Raw genomic sequence first — 22,557 nt, forward strand, 5'->3', positions numbered from 1 at the left:
TTATATATACTGGTCACTATTATACACCCCCCTTATATATTATATATACTGGTCACTATTATACACCCCCTTATATATTATATATACTGGTCACTATTATACACCCCCTTATATATTATATATACTGGTCACTATTATACACCCCCTCCTTATATATACTGGTCACTATTATACACCCCCCTTATATATTATATATACTGGTCACTATTATACACCCCCCCTTAAATATTATATATACTGGTCACTATTATACACCCCCTTATATATTATATATACTGGTCACTATTATACACCCCCCCCTTATATATTATATATACTGGTCACTATTATACACCCCCCTTATATATTATATATACTGGTCACTATTATATACCCCCCCCCTTATATATTATATATACTGGTCACTATTATACAGCCCCCTTATATATTATATATACTGGTCACTATTATACACCCCCCCTTATATATTATATATACTGGTCACTATTATACACCCCCCCTTATATATTATATATACTGGTCACTATTATACAGCCCCCTTATATATTATATATACTGGTCACTATTATACACCCCCTTATATATATTATATATACTGGTCACTATTATACACCCCCCTATATATATTATATATACTGGTCACTATTATACACCACCTTATATATTATATATACTGGTCACTATTATACACCCCCCCCTTATATATTATATATACTGGTCACTATTATACACCCCCCCCTTATATATTATATATATACTGGTCACTATTATACACCCCCCCTTATATATTATATATACTGGTCACTATTATACACCCCCTTATATATTATATATACTGGTCACTATTATACAGCCCCCTTATATATTATATATACTGGTCACTATTATACACTCCCCTTATATATTATATATACTGGTCACTATTATACACCCCCTTATATATTATATATACTGGTCACTATTATACACCACCTTATATATTATATATACTGGTCACTATTATACACCCCCCCCCTCTTATATATTATATATTACTGGTCACTATTATACACCCCCCCTTATATATTATATATACTGGTCACTATTATACACCCCCCTTATATATTATATATACTGGTCACTATTATACCCCCCCTTATATATTATATATACTGGTCACTATTATACCCCCCCTTATATATTATATATACTGGTCACTATTATACACCCCCCTTATATATTATATATACTGGTCACTATTATACACACCCCCCCCCTTATATATTATATATACTGGTCACTATTATACACCCCCCTTATATATTATATATACTGGTCACTATTATACACCTCCCCTTATATATTATATATACTGGTCACTATTATACACCCCCTTATATATTATATATACTGGTCACTATTATACACCCCCCTTATATATTATATATACTGGTCACTATTATACACCACCTTATATATTATATATACTGGTCACTATTATACACCCCCCCTTATATATTATATATACTGGTCACTATTATACACCCCCTTATATATTATATATACTGGTCACTATTATACACCCCCATATATTATATATACTGGTCACTATTATACACCCCCTTATATATTATATATACTGGTCACTATTATACACCCCCCTTATATATTATATATACTGGTCACTATTATACACCCCCTTATATATTATATATACTGGTCACTATTATACACCCCCCCCTTATATATTATATATACTGGTCACTATTATACACCCCCCCCCCCTTATATATTATATATACTGGTCACTATTATACACCCCCTTATATATTATATATACTGGTCACTATTATACAGCCCCCTTATATATTATATATACTGGTCACTATTATACAGCCCCCTTATATATTATATATACTGGTCACTATTATACACCCCCCTTATATATTATATATACTGGTCACTATTATACACCCCCCCTTATATATTATATATACTGGTCACTATTATACACCCCCCTTATATATTATATATACCGGTCACTATTATACACCCCCCCCCCCTTATATATTATATATACTGGTCACTATACTGTATATACAAGTACTGGTGTAACTGGTTCTTCACTACAGACACGAGCAGACAAGGGCCCGGTGATGGAGAAATAAGGAGAAATCCCTTCAGCCTGTGACTATAATATATGGAGGAGAAGAGCTGGCATGGGAGGGGTTAGTGAGGCGGAGAGATGTGTCTGTATATACTGTATATATATATATAGTCTGTACTAACCTCGCTGATCCGCCATCATGTCCTGGGCGGGGACTAGAGTGGAGCTGCTCCTGGTAGGTATGATGTCACAGGAAGGGCGTGGCCTCTCAGAGGAGGGCGGGGTCTCTGCCATCACTGCTCGGTGCTGTACAGAGGAAGGGGAAATACTAGACACCGTAAGGACCTTCTGACGTCACAAGGTCACATGACCTGATGGGCGTGTCTTTACGTGTAAGCAGGACATTCACTGTATCCTGTGTAGTGGAGCGACATGGAGAGCTGCTGCCAGGTAGTGACGGGGGAGATACAGCAGGTGGCCTGCAGGGGGTAGTGTGGGGGAGGTGTGGGGTGTAGTGTGCAGGGTGTAGTGTGGGGGCAGGGTGTGGTGTGGGGGAGGGGTGTAGTGTGGGGGAGAGGTGTAGGGGGCAGGGGTGTAGTGTGGGGGAGAGGTGTGGGGGGCAGGGTGTAGTGTGGGGGAGAGGTGTGGGGGGCAGGGTGTAGTGTGGGGGAGAGGTGTGGGGGGCAGGGTGTAGTGTGGGGGAGAGGTGTGGGGTTGTAGTGTGGGGAGAGGTGTAGGGGGGCAGGGTGTAGTGTGGGGAAAGGTGTGGGGGAGAGGTGTGGGGGGCAGGGTGTAGTGTGGGGGAGAGGTGTAGGGGGCAGGGTGTAGTGTGGGGGAGAGGGTGTGGGGGGCAGGGTGTAGTGTGGGGGGCAGGGTGTAGTGTGGGGGAGAGGTGTGGGGGGCAGGGTGTTAGTGTGGGGGAGAGGTGTGGGGGGCAGGGTGTAGTGTGGGGGAGAGGTGTGGGGTGTAGTGTGGGGGAGAGGTGTAGGGGGCAGGGTGTAGTGTGGGGGAGAGGTGTGGGGGGCAGGGTGTAGTGTGGGGAGAGGTGTGGGGTGTAGTGTGGGGGAGAGGTGTAGGGGGCAGGGTGTAGTGTGGGGGAGAGGTGTAGGGGGCAGGGTGTAGTGTGGGGGAGAGGTGTGGGGGGCAGGAGTAGTGTGGGGGAGAGGTGTGGGGGGCAGGGTGTAGTGTGGGGGGCAGGGTGTAGTGTGGGGAGAGGTGTAGGGGCAGGGTGTAGTGTAGGGGGCAGGGTGTAGTGTAGGGGGCAGGGTGTAGTGTAGGGGGCAGGGTGTAGTGTGGGGGGCAGGGTGTAGTGTGGGGGGCAGGGTGTAGTGTGGGGGGCAGGGTGTTAGTGTGGGGGGAGAGGTGTGGGGGGCAGGGTGTAGTGTGGGGGGAGGATTTAGAGCTGTGTTACTTTAGGGGATGACAAGCTATGGGTTGATGCTTGGTGGATTTAGGGTATGTTCACACGGGTGTTTTTGGTCAGGATTTTGAGGCCGTGTCCGCCTCCTGACCATAGGGACAGCTACCATTGATTACGAATAGGAGCCGGTCTGTTCTTTTTTCTGGTGCCGTTTGTTGCAGCTCCCGGAGAATAGATCGGACCGGCTCATTCTTCAGGCGAGTCACCTCGTAACATCCGCCTGAAAACACTAGCCGTCCTCCCGACTGGGCCCATTCATTTGGACCTAATACGGAGCGGAGTGCGCTGCACCGACATCCAGTCGCGGGCTACCCGTATTTTGGACTGAAACCTGAGGCAGCCTCCATCTCATGTTCCGGTCCAAAATACCTCATGTGAACCCGGCCTAAGGTTTGCATAAGAGGCTCAAAGAAACTCCTCCATTGGCGGTGCAGAGGTGATTGACAATGTGCTTTAGGTTAAAGCCCCACATAAGAGGCCACAGCCAAAAAGCCCTGCAGGGAAAATCCTCCATGGAAACACACTGCGATCTTTCCACAGCGCCATAAAATGCGCAGTTTTCCTCTGCGGACTTTCCACTTTCGATTTACTTATAGGGAGTCTGCCAGCGCTTCCATAGATATCGTTTCCATGTGCTGCAACGTCCATAAACTCCCCAGGTATTTTTTGATATTTGGGATTCGCTAGACTCCTATCCACTTTGCAGGGACTGTAAACGTTGCGGTTTTTGCTGTGGTGTTTCTGCCACATTCTTTACTTAGCTGCTCTTTTTTTACCGTAATACAAATTCTAAGAGTCTATTCAGTCGGACTATCAGCTGTGTATCCTGTACCTGACTTCTGCACAACACAACTGATGGTCCCAACCCCATTTATAAGGCAAGAAATCCCACTTATTACACCTGACAGGGCACACCTGTGAAGTGAGAACCATTCCCGGTGACTACCTCATGAGCTCATCAAGAGAATACCAAGAGTGTGCAAAGCAGGAATCAAAGCAAAAGGAAGCGAGAATAGAAGACAGATGGTCAGTGGTGTCACACTGTTTATAATCCCACATGTCTGTCTTCTGAGTTTTGATGCCGTCAGTGTCATCTACAATTGTCATAGTCATGGAAATAACAGGATTTTGGTGTAACTCGCCTGTAAAATCCTTTACTCGTTGTTTCACTGGGGGACACAGTAACCATGGGTAGAGACCTGGTCATTAGATGGCGGATACTAGGAAAGAAAAAACAGTTGGCTCCGCCTACACAGGCTATACTCTCCCACTGACAGTGCAGAGGGTATAGTAGGAGAGAGTCCAAAAAACAGGAATATGGAACCAATCACCAAGTACAAAAAATTTGCGAAGAAATAAAACCCCGTACAACAAATAGCAACGGGTGGGACCTGTGTCCCGCAGTGAAACAATGAGAGAAGGATTTTACAAGGCGAGTGCACCAAAATCCTGTTTTCTCGTAATATTTCACTGGGGGGCACAGTAACCATGGGACGTCCAACAGCAGTCCCCGAGGGAGGGAAAAATACAGTCCTGAGAACAATTGCACACTGCCGCTTGCAGCCCCCTCCGACCAACTGGCATTGGCAGAAGACACAGAAGAGATCTGGTAACAATTTGGTGAAAAAAGTGAACAGAAAACAGCTCTGCACCAGCAAACTGAAGCCAAACAGCCCCGGAGGCACCGACCGCCCTGGTAGCGTAAGCTGCTACACAGAAGGGTAAATCATTACCCTTTAGCTAAGAAGGCTTCCAAATAACAGACCGGATCCATCTAGAAATGGACCCCCTGAAAGCGGCAAGCCCTTCCTAGATCCCTCTGGAAGATAAATAAAAAAAAAATGACCATCACAGCGCCAAAGAGGTTCTGTGAGAGTCTGAAAAACCGGCCACCCGGAAACAACCTACAGGCAGTGGAAGGCGCTTACAAGGAGCTTAGGCTCCGGCCAAACAGACGCAAGACAATGTCCTCACTAATGAGACTAGCGGATGCCACTTAGTAAGAAATGATGATGGAAGAAGAAGACCACCTTGTCCTGTGAAGAACCAAGGAGGGAAAACTGGCACGGCAAACCGCCAGCTCAGAGGCCTACAACAAGAAGTAATAGCAACAAGAAGAGAAGCGGAGCGAGCTTTACTTTAGAGGCTCAAAGGATGAGCCTGAAGTACCTCAAGAATGAGGTAAAGATATTAAGGATCAACTGGAAGCCGGAAGGAGGAACAGGCTGCGCCACACCCTGGGAAACTTTTCTATAACTGAGCACGGAAAATCCGGGCCTACTGAAGAGAAAAGGAAGTGCAAGGAGAAGTCAAAACCCTGATCCAACCCAACTGAAGAACACCAGGATCCTGGGCGAGAAAAGACGATAATCTACAGTTCCGCGCCAGCAGAGATAAGACTACAAGAGCAATGGAAAATCTTTGCTGACTGAAGCTTCCCTGGCCTAAATTAAAAAGAAAAACAGGCCCAGAAAATAATTCGGCCTCAACAGCCTCATCGTTAGACTTAGCTAACGAAAGGGGAGGTGGAGGGTCCCTAGGAGAGCAGATCCTCCCGCAGAGGAGCAGGTCAGGGCGTCTGCCAATAGAACCATAAGGTCTGTGTACTAGCCAGACAGGGCCAGTATGGAGCCACCTCGATGGCAGGAATCTTCTCGACCATTAGTCCCTTGAAAGTCTGAGGAGACAGACAGAGGGAGGAACAGATACCTGAACTGAATAACCCCCACCAGGGAATCACAAGAGCATTGAACAAAACGCCTGAGGATTCCTGCATCTGGCCATGCATAGAAGAACCTTGAGGTTAAAACAGAAGGCCACAAAAAAACGGCCTGGCTCTTGAATACGGCCCGGATAGTTAAAAAGGCGACGGCAGTGGAACAGTTGAGCTGAGAATGAGCCAGCAACCCCAGAAAAAGGGTGTCCAGGTACAGAGTGTGAAAGAAGGCCCTCAGTTCCAACTGATAAACTGGAGGGAGGATTCCTTCCTGACCATCGTTCCAGAACATTCTGGACTAGTAACCCTGCATCCCCCGAAGGCTAGCGTCTGCAATGACAGCTGCCGTGTATGAAAGACAAGGCATCCCAAGGATAAAATCAAGAGGGGAGCGCCATACATCAAGTTTCAATCCAGCTGAACCATTGAAGAACCATAGAGATCTGCAACTGGAGAGATTGTCCGTCCTGTAGAGGAGCCTTGACCAGAAGATCTTCCAGGTACGGTACAACAGCCACACCTCTTGGGCGGAACAAGCCATGAGAGGGGGCCAGTGCAATGCACAAAGGAATTCACCCAGTTCCATAAAGGCAACTACAAATAGCAGAGACTCCATGGGAAAGATTAGAACTTTGAACAAACCTGTTGAGAGACTTCAGGTCCAGAATGGAACAGAGAGAGACGTTCCTTCTTTGGAACAGTAAGTAGGCTGAAACCGAACCCTAGAACATAGAGAAGCAGGCATAGGTGCAATCACCGCCTGCTGCTGAAGCCCCCCAAACCCAGGCAAGCCAAATCTTCCAGAAGGCGAGTCGATGATTCCCCATTCAAGGCTCCCCGGACAGGGGAGACCTAAATACACATTGGGGCTAGTCAGATCAGACCAAGAAGGCTGAGCAGGAACGCCAGGCAGGTCTGGGCTAGAAAGAAGGCTTCTTGGAGCGTGAATCCAGGAGATTGCCGCCCCCCCCCCCCTGCAGAGGAAGACCTGATGTCCTGAACTCCTCAGAGGAAGCAGGAAACTTCAACCTCCAGTCGCTGCTTCAAGCTCTTCACAAAGGGGACAGCTCTGTTCACCAAACGGGGAAGAGCAACCACAATCCTCAAGGAAACAGGGTCAATAAATAGTGTGACACATAGCTCCACATCAGCAGCGGCTTAGGCAATACCTGCAAGCCACTAAAGGGAAGCATCACATAGGCACACAGAAGCATATAGAAAACTGCTCACCAGAAACTGATAGTCGTGCAGAGCTGACACCTCAGCCAGATGCCCTCAGCTGATTGCCGCGGCTGATACAATTAACCCAGTATGCAGCAAAAGGAGGAACGCTGGTAATCCTGCAGAGCTGACTCATCAGCCCTCAGCTGATTGCCCCAGGCACGGTCCTGAAGTGGCCAGAAAGGATGCACAAAACCAGTCGCAGACAAAAACCACTTAGCCGCAACGTCCAGCGTACTAACAGAGGGATCACTGAGAGAGGCAAAGTTACCTAGAGGCCAAAGGGCAGCCCAGAAATCTGGCAATGGCCGACTCGGTCCACCCAGAAGAAGAAACAGCACATCTGATCTCCTGGAACAACCAGGGTACGTGCTGGATGAATCACCATTTCTGCCGAATATAGTTAATGGCTAGTGAATGGTTAATAAAAACTAAGACGTACGGCAGCTATGCGGAAGGAAATGCCCTTCTGAGCCGCAGCCCTCGAGCCCTCTGTCAGATGAATGTACCAGACAGTCAGCAGGTAGATGGCACTGCTGAGTCCTGGGGCACATCTATATAGGTTGTGGAGCTCCTGCACTCATACATGTACCAGACAGTCAGCAGGTAGATGGCGCTGCTGAGTCCTGGGGTACATCTATATAGGGGGTGGAGCTCGCCACTCCTGTACTCATTCATGTACCAGACAGTCAGCAGGTAGATGGCGCTGCTTAGTCCTGGGGTACATCTATATAGGGGGTGGAGCTCACCGCTCCTGCACTCATACATGTACCAGACAGTCAGCAGGTAGATGGCGCTGCTGAGTCCTGGGGTACATCTATATAGGGGGTGGAGCTCGCCGCTCCTGCACTCATACATGTACCAGACAGTCAGCAGGTAGATGGCGCTGCTGAGTCCTGGGGCACATCTATATAGGGGGTGGAGCTCGCCGCTCCTGCACTCATACATGTACCAGACAGTCAGCAGGTAGATGGCGCTGCTGAGTCCTGGGGTACATCTATATAGGGGGTGGAGCTCACCGCTCCTGCACTCATACATGTACCAGACAGTCAGCAGGTAGGGGGCGCTATATTCAGACCATAAAGTGACTGGACCAGATATTAAATTTTTCTTCTCTGTTCAGGCTGATGATCTGATGGATATTAAGGCTGAGATTAAAGAAGAAGCAGAAGAGGAGACGGATTCCTGGACTGATCAGCAGTGTAAGGAGCGGAGACTTTCTCCTCTAGATACTACTACTCCCATCATCTCCTCATCACATGGCAATCTATCCCATCACTGTGTGTTTCCTACAGATGGAGCCATTGCCAGAAATCAGGGAGAAGATGTGACTGATATTAAAGCGGAGGCTGAAGAAGAGAGGATGAGGGGCCATCACCTGTGTAAGAGGGAAGTGGAGGAGGAGATTCCAGGAGGTGTTACCACAGGTACGGAGTCATGAATGGAGAAGGAGAAGTCCCAGGTTTCTTCAGGTCGGTTCCCCCTTAGAGCTCCAGTCCAGTAACTCTCCTCGTTCCTCATACCTGATAAGCAGGGGAGCAGTCCCGAGGGGTGAGGAGCTCATCTAATGTTTGGCGTCTTACAGGGCGTCCACCTGTTACTGGTAATAATGCTGCTGCTTATTCTGGACTTTCTCTCTGAGAAGCAGAGGATATTCTATGTCCAGCCGGAATGATCTCCGTGCGTCTGTCACTGAGGATACAGCAGAAGCTGTACTGTACTCTACTCCGCATGACTGAGTGAAAGGACTTGCACCGACCTACAGCGTCTGAGCAGCCGGGGAGGCTAAGGAAACTTTTTTTTTTTTGTACCAATACTTTAGTTTCCTTTTACTTATTGCCTTTTGTATTGATGCACAACCCTGTTATCTGGAATCTGTTTGGTGTTTCTCCCCGGAGGCAGCGGACGTCCAGGCATCAATACAACAATCTCCTTACCGAGTGACAGTGATGTAGTGATGTATACATGATATCTTATTGCCTGATTCACACCCTATGCAAATCATAGAACATGCAAATTAAATTTGTGCTAAAATCAATAAGAATCATAAAATCTATTTTTACTCTTACAGAAAATCCCAGTGCGATCTCTGAGGGAAACGTCCTGTTATCAGTAAGTGATAAAGGAGAAGATGAAGATATGATGGAGCGCTCCTCAGGAGAAAACCTCATTACCCCTCATGTACATCCAGGACGTCACAGTACAGATCCATCATATAATCCCCCAAATCATGAGGAACCTTCTGACCAACCACAGATTGTGACCACAAGTACTGGGCAGGAAGAGAGGAAAGGGTTTCAGTGTGAGGAATGTGGAAGAGAGTTCATAAATAGTGCAAGTCTTGTAACACACAGAAAAATTCACACAGGGGAGAAGTCATATTCATGTTCAGAATGTGGGAAATCTTTTACTACTAAAGAAAAACTTGTTGTACATGAGAGAAGTCACACAGTAGAGAAGCCATATTTGTGTTTAGAATGTGGGAAATGTTTTACTCAGAAAGGAAGTCTTGTTAAGCATGAGAGACGTCACACAGGAGAGAAGCCATATTCATGTTCAGAATGTGGGAAATGTTTTACAGATAGAACTGATCTTGTTATACATCAGAGAATTCACACAGGGGAGAAGCCATATTCATGTTCAGAATGTGGAAAGTGCTTTGCATTGAAAAGAAATCTTGTTGTACATGAGAGGGTTCACACAGGGGAGAAGCCATATTCATGTTCAGAATGTGGGAAATGTTTTATTAGTAAAGGAGCTCTCATGAGACATCTGAAAAGTCACACAGGAGAGAAGCCATATTCATGTTCAGAATGTGGGAAATGTTTTATTAGTAAAGGAGATCTCATGAGACATCTGAAAAGTCACACAGGAGAGAAGCCATATTCATGTTCAGAATGTGGGAAATGTTTTACTAGGAAAAGAAGTCTTGTTATACATGAGAGACTTCACACAGGGGAGAAGCCTTATGCATGTTCAGAATGTGGGAAATGTTTTACTACGAAAGGAAATCTTGTTGAACATGAGAGACTTCACACAGGGGAGAAGTCATATTCATGTTCAGAATGTGGGAAATGTTTTACTAAGAAAGGAACTCTTGTTAAACATGAGAGACTTCACACAGGAGAGAAGCCATATTCATGTTCAGAATGTGGGAAATGTTTTACTAGGAAAAGAAGTCTTGTTATACATGAGAGACTTCACACAGGGGAGAAGCCTTATGCATGTTCAGAATGTGGGAAATGTTTTACTACGAAAGGAAATCTTGTTGAACATGAGAGACTTCACACAGAGGAGAAGCCATATTCATGTTCAGAATGTGGGAGATGTTTTACTTTGAAAGGAAGTCTTGTTATACATGAGAGACTTCACACAGGAGAGAAGCCATATTCATGTTCAGAATGTGGGAAATGTTTTACTACGAAAGGAAATCTTGTTGAACATAAGAGACTTCACACAGGGGTGAAGCCATATTCATGTTCAGAATGTGAGAAATGTTTTACTTCGAAAGGAAGTCTTGTTAAGCATGAGAGACGTCACACAGGAGAGAAGCCATATTCATGTTCAGAATGTGGGAAATGTTTTACAGATAGAACTGATCTTGTTATACATCAGAGAATTCACACAGGAGAGAAGCCATATTCATGTTCAGAATGTGAGAAATGTTTTACTTCGAAAGGAAGTCTTGTTAAGCATGAGAGACTTCACACAGGGGAGAAGCCATATTCATGTTCAGAATGTGGGAAATGTTTTAATACGAAAGGAACTCTTTTTAAGCATGAGAGACTTCACACAGGAGAGAAGCCTTATGCATGTTCAGAATGTGGGAAATGTTTTACTACGAAAGGAAATCTTGTTGATCATGAGAGACTTCACACAGGGGAGAAGCCATATTCATGTTCAGAATGTGGGAAATGTTTTACTAAGAAAGGAACTCTTGTTAAGCATGAGAGACTTCACACAGGAGAGAAGCCTTATGCATGTTCAGAATGTGGGAAATGTTTTACTACGAAAGGAAATCTTGTTGAACATGAGAGACTTCACACAGGGGAGAAGCCATATTCATGTTCAGAATGTGGGAGATGTTTTACTTCGAAAGGAAGTCTTGTTGAACATGAGAGACTTCACACAGGGGAGAAGCCATATTCATGTTCAGAATGTGGGAAATGTTTTACTACGAAAAGAAATCTTGGTGAACATGAGAGACTTCACACAGGGGAGAAGCCATATTCATGTTCAGAATGTGGGAGATGTTTTATTTCGAAAGGACGTCTTGTTAAGCATGAGAGACTTCACACAGGAGAGAAGCCATATTCATGTTCAGAATGTGGGAAATTCTTTTCATGTAAATCGGCTCTTATGAAACATGAGAGAAGTCACACAGGAGAGAAGCCTTATTCATGTTCAGAATGTGGAAAGTGCTTTGCATTGAAAAGAAATCTTGTTGTACATGAGAGGGTTCACACAGGGGAGAAGCCATATTCATGTTCAGAATGTGGGAAATGTTTTACTACGAAAGGAAATCTTGTTATACATGAGAGACGTCACACAGGAGAGAAGTCATATTCATGTTCAGAATGTGGGAAATGTTTTACTACGAAAGGAAATCTTGTTATACATGAGAGACGTCACACAGGAGAGAAGCCATATTCATGTTCGGAATGTGGAAAGTGTTTTAGAGATAAATCCAATCTTACTAGACATGAGAGAAGTCACACAGGGGAGAATAATCTTGTTACCCGTGACGGAATACAGTAAAGGGAATAGCCATTTTGATGTTCTGTAGGTGGAAATACCCGGCACTGCCTCTTGGTCTCGGTGACACAGCTCATGTTTTTATAAGACTCTGGCATTTTTCCCATAGTATTTTGCATTTCCTTTTAGTATTTGTAGCCTAAACGTTGCAGCCAATCTGGAAGCCGTGCAGATCTTTCCATTATACTTCTCTCTGTTTATGCTCCACTCCCACTTGCATGGCTTCCTCCAGTGAAACAACCACTAAGTTGTAGAGAAGTGGAAGCAAGTGTTTGCACCCAACTGACTAACCACAGAGAGCCATCCATCCAAGGAGGAAGTCCCCCCGCTAGCTCTTTATTACAACTAGCCAGACCCTACGGGAAAGAAGCCACCAGCTCTTTATCAAGGAAGAAAAGACCACCCTGAAGGAGAGGCTCGGCCCGGGTCCTCATATACAACCCCGAAGGGCCTTGGGATAATGTCACAATACGAAGCCATGAGCAGTGGGAGTACCAGGCCACTCGAAGTCGGATGAGGAAGAAACTGAATTGGCCCAAGTGCTGCAGTAGGAGTGGTCATATCATTTCTGATCGTCTCAACACCCAATATGCTAATTGTGCTCCATACTGTCAGGCGGTGTCTGCTCACGTCCAGCACTACTGACCTGACTGACTGGTAAAACTAACACCACCAATGGCTCAGGAGTGGGGGGAGTTAGAGAAAAACTACACCTATGCCAGAACTAGAAGCCGAGCACCTACTGAAGGATGCAGAGAGCCGGATAGAGGTGGTGATGGGTCCTCTTTACAAACCCCAAGAGTCAACGTGTGTGATCATGTGAGAGGCCAAGTGGAAAGCCATGGAGGTGAACAGGGAACGACCCGGAGACCCCCGACAGGATAGCGGGTATGGAGGTTCTTATATAGAGGGCAGCAGGGTGAGAAGGTATTACAGTAATCAGATTGACCCGGAGACCCCCGACAGGATAGCGGGTATGGAGGTGCTTATATAGAGGGCAGCAGGGTGAGAAGGTATTACAGTAATCAGATTGACCCGGAGACCCCCGACAGGATAGCGGGTATGGAGGTGCTTATATAGAGGGCAGCAGGGTGAGAAGGTATTACAGTAATCAGACTGACCCGGAGACCCCCGACAGGATAGCGGGTATGGAGGTGCTTATATAGAGGGCAGCAGGGTGAGAAGGTATTACAGTAATCAGACCGACCCGGAGACCCCCGACAGGATAGCGGGTATGGAGGTGCTTATATAGAGGGCAGCAGGGTGAGAAGGTAATACAGTAATCAGACTGACCTGGAGACCCCCGACAGGATAGCGTGTATGGAGGAGCTTATATAGAGGGCAGCAGGGTGAGAAGGTATTACAGTAATCAGACTGACCTGGAGACCCCCGACAGGATAGCGTGTATGGAGGTGCTTATATAGAGGGCAGCAGGGTGAGAAGGGCGACCCAGAGAGTAACCATAATAACCATTTATTCTACATGGCGAATGCTATAAAGAGGAAACGTCGTTACAAGAGGCAGAAACCAAACCTGAGATTACAGAATTACTTGTTATTTATTCCCCCAACAAACATCCAATCGAGTTTTTCGATACATTAAATGACGCAGCTCAATATAGTCCTAGAAATATAGAGGAAATTCTGCAAAACTAATGTAGTATCATAGTGTAAATGTCAATGTATATAATGTAGAGCGTATATAGGACAATGTATATAATGTACAGCATATATAGGACAATGTATATAATGTACAGCATATATAGGACAATGTATATAATGTACAGCATATATAGGACAATGTATATAATGTACAGCGTATATAGGACAATGTATATAATGTACAGCGTATATAGGACAGTGTATATAATGTACAGCGTATATAGGACAATGTATATAATGTAGAGCGTATATAGGACAATGTATATAATGTAGAACGTATATAGGCCAGTGTATATAGGACAATGTATATAGGACAGTGTATATAGGACAATGTATATAATGTACAGCGTATATAGGACAATGTATATAATGTAGAGCGTATATAGGACAATGTATATAATGTAGAACGTATATAGGCCAGTGTATATAGGACAATGTATATAGGACAGTGTATGTAGGACAGAGTATATAGGACTGCAGAGAGTAGACGGCACCTTTGGATGGAAATTCACAGCCGTCCTCCACTGATGATGTCACATACAACAGTCATGGCACCAGCACATTGCTTTTGGGACATGTTCTTTTCTCTTGCCTGAGGTCTGCTTGGTCTTGTGGATAATCCCCCGACCTCGCTCTCCTGATACTAAATATTGTTTATGTTCCTGGTCCGGGGGGTCCTGGATGTAAAAATCCCCCAAAACGCATTTATATGACGAGACAACAAATGTTATTCTATTCCTCACATGTAACTTGTGTATTACGGGATGTGACGCTTTATTGTTTTATCTTATTCGGAGTTCTGAATCTTCACTTTTACATTTTTTGTGGGTTTTTTTTTCCTGTAATTTAGTTTTTGTGGCTTTTTTAATTTTGTAAATTTTGGGTCTTTTTGTTTTTGCAAGTTATCGCAGTTTATTGTCTGGGATTTTATGATAACAACTATTATTTTGGGACATATCTGCCCATAATGTGATAAATCTGCTGTAACTGTTACCTGTATTGAAACGAAGCTCAAGGGCAGAATTCAGAGAAAGGGGGCAAACAGATACCCTCCCCCGACTCTTTGGTTTTAGTATTTTCATGACATCACTCCTGGGCGGGGGAGGGGGAGGTGTCAATCAGAGTGGAGATGGGAGTCGATTAGAGGAGGCAGAGCCCGGAGTGGATAAGAAATGTACAGGAAAGTCACAGGGAGCCGGGCTCATACGCTAAATACAATTCATTTATGTTGATTTATACTGATACGTCTTCTGGCTGAAATTTTGTACAAAACATCTTATTTTTGGCTTAAGCTACTGTTTGCTGAATAAAGTTTTTGCAATCTTTCAATTTTTTATTAGTCTCATTTTTCAAACCATGTTCTGTGGTAGAAGATAGAAGAGTCTACGCCTCTGGGCCTGGTGAGGGATACCCCGTCCTGGAGGCGTCTTCTCTCAGCCACTTCTAGGCAAATAAAGGTCCCAAAAGCAGGGGGTCCATATTACAGAGCAGGGGGTCCATATTACACAGCAGGGGGTTCATATTACAGAGAAGGGGGTCCATATTACAGAGCAGGGGGTCCATATTACAGAGCAGGGTGTCCATATTACAGAGAAGGGGGTCCATATTACAGAGCAGGGGGTCCATATTACAGAGCAGGGCGTCCATATTACAGAGCAGGGGGTCCATATTACACAGCAGGGGGTTCATATTACAGAGCAGGGAGTCCATATTACAGAGCAGGGGGTCCATATTACAGTGCAGGGTGTCCATATTACAGAGCAGGGTGTCCATATTACAGAGCAGGGGGTCCATATTACAGAGCAGGGTGTCCATATTACAGAGCAGGGGGTCCATATTACAGAGCAGGGTGTCCATATTACAAAGCAGGGTGAGGGGCGGAGCCTGACCGCGTAACATGGTGGTTGCTGTTTGCTAGAGCTCCACAACTCTGGGACTTTGATACGGCCGTCTTGCATTACCTACCTTGCAAACATGGTCAGAACTAACAAGGACAGACAGGGGGACACCCCAGGCAACCCGAGGATGTCTAAACAACAGGGGGACTTACAGAGGTACCTGAAAAAGAAGAACTTCGCTTCTCCATGCGGCCTGCCCGAGATGGCGCCGGACCTGCAGAGGGATCCGGAGTCGGATGAGGAATCTGAAATGGAGAGTGTAACAGGAGGTGAGCGCTCTGATTCAGGTACCACACACATCTCCCATGATTTTTTACACAGAACACTTGAAAAAGCACTATCTAAGGCTCTTAATCCTGTCTTAGCCAAGTTGGTGGCAATCAAGGCTGAAATCAAAGCTACGGGGCACAGAGTGCAAGCTTTGGAGGACACTTATTCCTCTGCACGTGACAACGCGGTGATAGTCTCTGACCATCTGCAGTGCCACACTGAGCTCCTTGATCGCTCTCTCTCCTTGATTGAGGAACAGGAGAATAGGAGCCGTAGGAGGAATTTACGGCTGAAAGGCATACCTGAATCCTATACACCAGAGGATCTACCCAAGATGGCGGAAGGCCTTTTTTCATAATTGTTGGGCCCGGAACGTGCAGCGCAAGTAGTTACAGAGCGGATACATAGAGCTTTGCGCCCAAAACCCCGTCGAGGAGACCCTTCTCGGGACATCGTATACGGTCTACTCTTTCCGTGACACACAAGCGATACTAACGGCAGAACGTACTAGAGATCAGGTCTCCCTGGTCGGCACTGAAATCTCCATATACCAGGATATCGCTCCGTCAGTCCTGGCTAAGAGAAGGCTCCTCAAACCCTTATTGGATGAACTAAGGGCTCGGAATATACAATACGTTTGGTTATACCCTTTTGGCTTGGCTATTGTACAGGGTGGAAAACGTATTGCCATACATACCCTGAAAGATTTAGCTGCGGTCTGGTCTCTTCTAGATATTGAGCCACTTGATATACCTTTGTGGCTCCCTTCTCGGAACTTGAGTGCTATACCATCTTTGCCGCCCCTGCCCTCCTGTACAGAATCTGCTCGATTTCGGTCTCCAAAGTCAAAGAAAACCCCTCTTAGAGATCAACAACAATAATATGGTTCCTTAGGCTACTCATGGATGGAGTTCATTACTGCCCGACCTACTCCTCTATACTTTATCTATCTTTTCTCCCGATCAGGACGTTCTTTGACTGTTTTGTTTGTTCTCCCTGAATCTTTCAAGATCCCTGACTTACCTGAGTTGTTGAAGATTCCAGGGTTTTGAGATTGCGGGTCATTTGGATGTTACACGTTTATATGCTATTTGACTACGAGTGCTCTCTTGGCTGCAGTGGTTATACGATTGATTGCCCAGTAGATACGGGCTTTGCTTCTAATGAACCAGTTTGGAATGTTATATGTTGAATACTCACCTGAACATGTTCCTTGCTAGTAGGTTATTCTGTTCCTCTTATGCACCTGTTATAGGACGGCCCTTCCTTAGTCCTCTCCCGATCAGGACTTATCCTCACGCCTCCCTAGTTCACTGTTACTTATTGCTCGCTTAGTGTCTGCTTCAGTGGGAGTTGTTCGTCTCACCTGAGCTTATCTACCTTGTTTGAACGTGTTATTCTTGTTCTTCTCGATCTTGTTTATCACGGTATTTTCTTCTGTTTCTATTTTTCTTCTTCTCTCCTCTTCTACCTTCCTCCTCTTCCTTTCCCTGTCCTTTTCTTCCTCTTCTCTCTTCCCCCTCCCTCCCCTCCTTTCTTTCTTCAAGCTTCTTTATTTCTTGTAACTGCTTACTGTTCGTAGACTTAGTAAACGGTTTTGCTTGTGTCATTGTTGGGTACATTCATTGACATTGTATGAACAACATGCCCTCTATGACTCCTACCCCCGTATCTGTGACTTCATTTAATGTTAACGGATTAAATTCCCCTAATAAACGTCATTGGCTTATGACTTTATCTAGGAAACTTAAAGCAGATATCCTGATGTTACAGGAAACTCATTTCAAGGCTGGTAACATTCCTAAGCCCTGTAAATCAGATTTTGACACGTGGTACTATTCCACACATCCCACTTCCTCCTCTAAAGGATTTGTGATTGCTTTAAGAAAATCGCTTCCTTTTGTAGTTACACAACAATATGCTGATGCGGAAGGCAGGGCTCTTTTTTATTAAAGGATGATTAGCTAACTGTCAAATGACATTGGCCTCGATTTATGCCCCTAACCAAGGTCAGGTGGCTTGGTTACTGAGCACATTGACTGTACTTTCTCAATTTGCACAAGGTGAAATCTTATTAAGGGGTGACTCAAATTTATTGCTCGACCCATATCTAGACTCCTCTTCCAAAAAAATCGTCTATGTCCCAAAAAGCCATCAGACGTTTACATACTACACTTCAAGATTTAAATTTGATAGATTCCTGGAGGATAGCCAAGCCCTCGGTTAGAGATTATTCTTTCTTTTCCACACCCCACAATTCACACCAAGACTTGGATTATATTTTGTGCTCTAAATCTCTTCTAGATCCTATCACTGCTTCACTAATTGGAATAATAAGTATTTCTGATCACGCCCCGGTCTCTACCTCTTTTTTCCTTCCTGAGCTCACCCCCAAGCCTTGGACCTGGCGCTTAAATGAGAGAGTTTTCGACAACCCTGAAGTTAGAGAACAAATTGGCAAGGAAATTGAACTGTACTTCCAGTTGAATAAGTCCCCTGATTTGTCACCCACCTTGTTGTGGGAAGCACATAAGTCCTATATTCGTGGGCTTCTCATTGCCAAGGCCTCAGCCCTGAAAAAAGAAAGATTCATTAATGTTACAAATTGCAGAAAAGAAAAGCATCCTTACTGGCGATCGACGATTTAACCGTTTTAAGGGAAAAATTGAAAAAGACTCTTAATGCCTTTTCGGCTAAAGCTCTATTATATTGAAGGGTACGGGTATACGCTCATGGCAATAAGGGTGGTAGGTTTATGACGGCGATGAAGAGAAAGGAGAGAGCACGAGCTCATATTGAAGCTATCAAATGTGATGATAATTCACTAGTTTACGACACGCCTGATATAGCTGAAGCGTTTCACAGATATTACTCCTCTCTATATAATTTAGAAGAGAACACCCATTGCCATCCACCCTTCTCGTCCGATAGCCCAGATGACAAGCTCAGCCGTATATAGCTCTTCCTAAGTTCACTGCATTTGCCATCTCTCAAGGAACAAGACAAATTAGCTCTATTATCACCAGTCACCGAATCTGAAGTTAAATCCTCCCTCTGTAGCTTCCCGAGTGGCAAAAGCCCTGGTCCGGATGGGCTTACTTCTCATTATTATGCGATATTTCACACAGTTCTTGTCCCACATCTCACCTCATTCTGTAATGCTCTCCTCCAAGGTGTCCCTAGGATGCGTCAGTCTCAGGAGGCACACATTACCCTTATACACAAAGAGGGTAAAGACCCCACGGATTGCTGGAATTACAGGCCAATTTCTTTGCTAAATCATGATGTGAAAGTCCGGGCCAAACTTCTCGCTCTACGCTTGAGAGACCTAGTCCCGCAATCAATTAATGAAGAACAAGTGGGTTTCATTAAAGGGAGGGAAGGTAAAGAAAATACCCGTAAGCTATTGCATATTATTGACCTGGCCAAACGGTCAAATCGCCCTCTGATGCTTGTGAGTGTTGATACTGAAAAAGCATTGGACCGTGTGAATTGGTTGTCTATGTCTGAAGCCCTTAAGGCTTTTGGGTTCGCTCCTTGTACAGGCAATCCTCTCCCTTTATGCGCAACCACATGCTAGGTTACGGATTAATGGATCCCTTTCCCCCTATTTTGAAATTACAAATGGCACCAGGCAGGGCTTCCCCCTCTCGCCTACCTTGTTTGTCCTTACTCTAGAGACGTTTCTGCAGGCAGTGCGGCAGAATCCCCATAGCCAAGGTTTTTCGGTAGCAAACGGATCGATTAGCTCATTGGCTTTTGCTGATGACGTCTTATTCCTCCTATCCAACCCGTTGACAGCCCTTCCCGAATTACAGTCCCTCATTGATGTTTATGGATCTCTTTCCAATTACTCCGTCCCAGTCTCCATCCCAGCTCCCCAGGTTTCTCCACTGAAACCACTGGTCCCTTATGTTTGGAAAGACACATGGATTAAATATTTAGGTATTCATCTACCCTCTGATCTAAGCAGTGTGTACCCATTACACTTCTCTCCCTTGCTAAAAGACTTAGTCTACCCTACAAGGCTATGATTTTCCGTATTTGTCCTGGCTAGGGAGGAGGAATCTTTTACAGATGTATGTGCTCCCTAAGGTTATGTATCTTTTACAAATGTTGCCTATATACTTACCAAAGTCCTTTTTTCCGCTGTTGAAGAGGCTCTTCTCTACTTTCCTTTGGATACACAAGCCTCCGCGACGTTCGTATTCATTGCTCACTAAAGGAAAGAAACAAGGGGACATTGCATTACCAGACATGCGGACATATTATAAATCAATACAACTCTCCAGATGGATGTATAAATATTCCTTGACGACAGATTTGGCGAATGAACTGTTTGGCCCCAACCTGCTACACTCTCTGTGGTTACCCGTTCTGAGATCTCTATCCTTCTGAGGGGTCCCTATGAAACTTGGCTCGAACATAAGGAACAATTGGCTCCCGCTCCTTCGCCGATTTTACCAGCAACCTTGACCCCCTTTCTCCTCCTGACGAAGGTAACTGGACTTACGTTTGATACCTCCCTCTGGCAGTTGCTGAAAAATCTTCAACTGAAGGACCTGTTTCACAATACTTTGCCAATTTCTCAGCAACAACTTCAAAACCTTCTTCCTGGGATGAAACTGAATTTCATAGATCTCGCACAACTCACTACTATTCTCAGGAAACTTTTACTTTCCTCGACCCCCTGTAGACCTCTCACTCCGTTTGAGAAAGGCTTGACTTCGCTCCTCCCATCCCAGAGGAAGATTGCCTCCTGTAAAGCTATGCTCACGCCTTTCTCTGAACCAACTCTCCAATTACTGTATATACTCGAGTATAAGCCGAATTTTTCAGCCCAGTTTTTGAGCTGAAAAAGCCCCCCTCGGCTGATACTCGAGTCAGCAAAAAAAAAAGGAGGGTGAGGGGGGTTTATGACCAGCCACATGTATAGAATCTCCCATAAAATAGTGCAAAAATTTTTTTTTTTTTTTAAATAAAAGTTCTTAATCCCTCCTTTCCCTAGAATACATACAAAAGTAGAAAATGACTGTGAAACACATTATACACATTAGGTATCCCTGTGTCTGACAGTGCCTGGTCTACTGAATATAGGGGATCTGCAGTGCTCCTGTTCCATCAGGAAGGGGTTAATAGGAGCACTGCAGATAGTCAGCCAGGCTGAATTCCAAGTGGGGAAAAAAAAAACAGTCCTCAGGCTCAGGGAAGGGGCAGACAGACAACCAAAACACCCCCTCCCCTTCCCCAGCATCCAGCATCTACTTCACCCAAAAACTACGACCATTTTAATTTTTGAAATTTTCCAGTAGCTGCTGCATTTCCCCCCTAGGCTTATACTCGAGTCAATAAGTTTTCCCAGTTTTTTGTGGTAAAATTAGGGGGGTCGGCTTATATTCGGGTCGGCTTATACTCGAGTATATACGGTAGCTCTCCAATTTTCTGCAGAAGATGTGGACCACATCCTAAGATATTCTCATAGTCCATCTGTTTGTGTGAGACTGCAAGAACTTCCCTATAAAATACTTAGCCGATGCTATCACACTCCAGATTGGCTTTTTCGTCATGGCCTTAGGGATTCGGATCTTTGCTGGCGATGCCACCGCGGGCCTGGAACTACGATGCATATATGGTGGTCCTGTGACTTGATCCAGCCCTTTTGGAGTGAGATTGAAATTCAAATTAACAAAATATTGCACATCTCGGCGCCACTCTTTCCAGATAACGTTCTTTTATCGGGCCCAGATGGATCTCTGAGCCCCAACAAAAAAGCTTTATGGTCGCAATTGATCGGAGTAGCAAAATCGTTAATCCCCTTATTCTGGCTGAATGCCTCTCCCCCCAACAATAGATTTGTGGATAGACAGTGCATCAGGTGGCACGCTCTGAAGAATTACATAGTTGGAAAGAGAGGAAGCATGATAAATATGTGAAGATCTGGTCTAGATGGGGGAAACTGTTTGGATAACTTCTTGTGATTTAAAGTGGTTACTATATCTATTTGTACATTTTGCTTTAGTCCTCCTCCCCCTTCTCCGTTCCTCTCCTTTGGCCCCTTCCCCCTCCTTCTCCCCCTCTCTCTTTCCTCCTTTACTCCTCTTGCTGTGCTTTTCCTCTTCTCTGCCTTCTACATATCCAGAGTTATGTTGTTTTTATCCATTTTCCTCTGACACATGTACTGTGATGATGTTCTTTACCTGACTGCAATGTTAAGCTCATAGTTTGTAGCTCTTTTCTAATGTTATTCTGTCCCAGTGAAGGTGAATTTTACTACTTATTTGTTGCATTTGTAATGGCTGTACATTTGAAATCTTCAATAAAAAGAGATTAAACAAAAAACAAAGCAGGGTGTCCATATTACACAGCAGGGGGTCCATATTACAGAGCAGGGGTCCATATTACACAGCAGGGGGTCCATATTACAGAGCAGGGGCTCCATATTACACAGCAGGGGGTCCATATTACAGAGCAGGGTGTCCATATTACAGAGCAGGGGCTCCATATTACAGAGCAGGGGTCCATATTACAGA

The 22,557-nt window shown here is 44.9% G+C and overlaps 2 protein-coding genes across 2 annotated transcripts in view; one reads left to right on the forward strand and one right to left on the reverse strand.

Annotated features, from left to right (window-relative positions):
- LOC142198394 (uncharacterized) overlaps positions 1 to 22,557 on the reverse strand; it is a 1,100,421-nt gene that overhangs the window by 737,982 nt on the left and 339,882 nt on the right. The gene's annotated exons all lie outside the window — the stretch shown is intronic.
- On the forward strand, positions 8,745 to 15,068 carry LOC142198400 (uncharacterized). Its single transcript, XM_075269429.1, has 2 exons — positions 8,745 to 8,870; positions 9,515 to 15,068. The coding sequence occupies exons 1-2, from the start codon at positions 8,807 to 8,809 to the stop codon at positions 12,199 to 12,201; spliced, it is 2,751 nt and encodes a 916-aa protein (XP_075125530.1). The 5' UTR covers positions 8,745 to 8,806; the 3' UTR covers positions 12,202 to 15,068.

Source organism: Leptodactylus fuscus, chromosome 3 (genome assembly GCF_031893055.1).
Source record: "Leptodactylus fuscus isolate aLepFus1 chromosome 3, aLepFus1.hap2, whole genome shotgun sequence".
In the NCBI taxonomy this organism is placed as follows: domain Eukaryota; kingdom Metazoa; phylum Chordata; class Amphibia; order Anura; family Leptodactylidae; genus Leptodactylus; species Leptodactylus fuscus.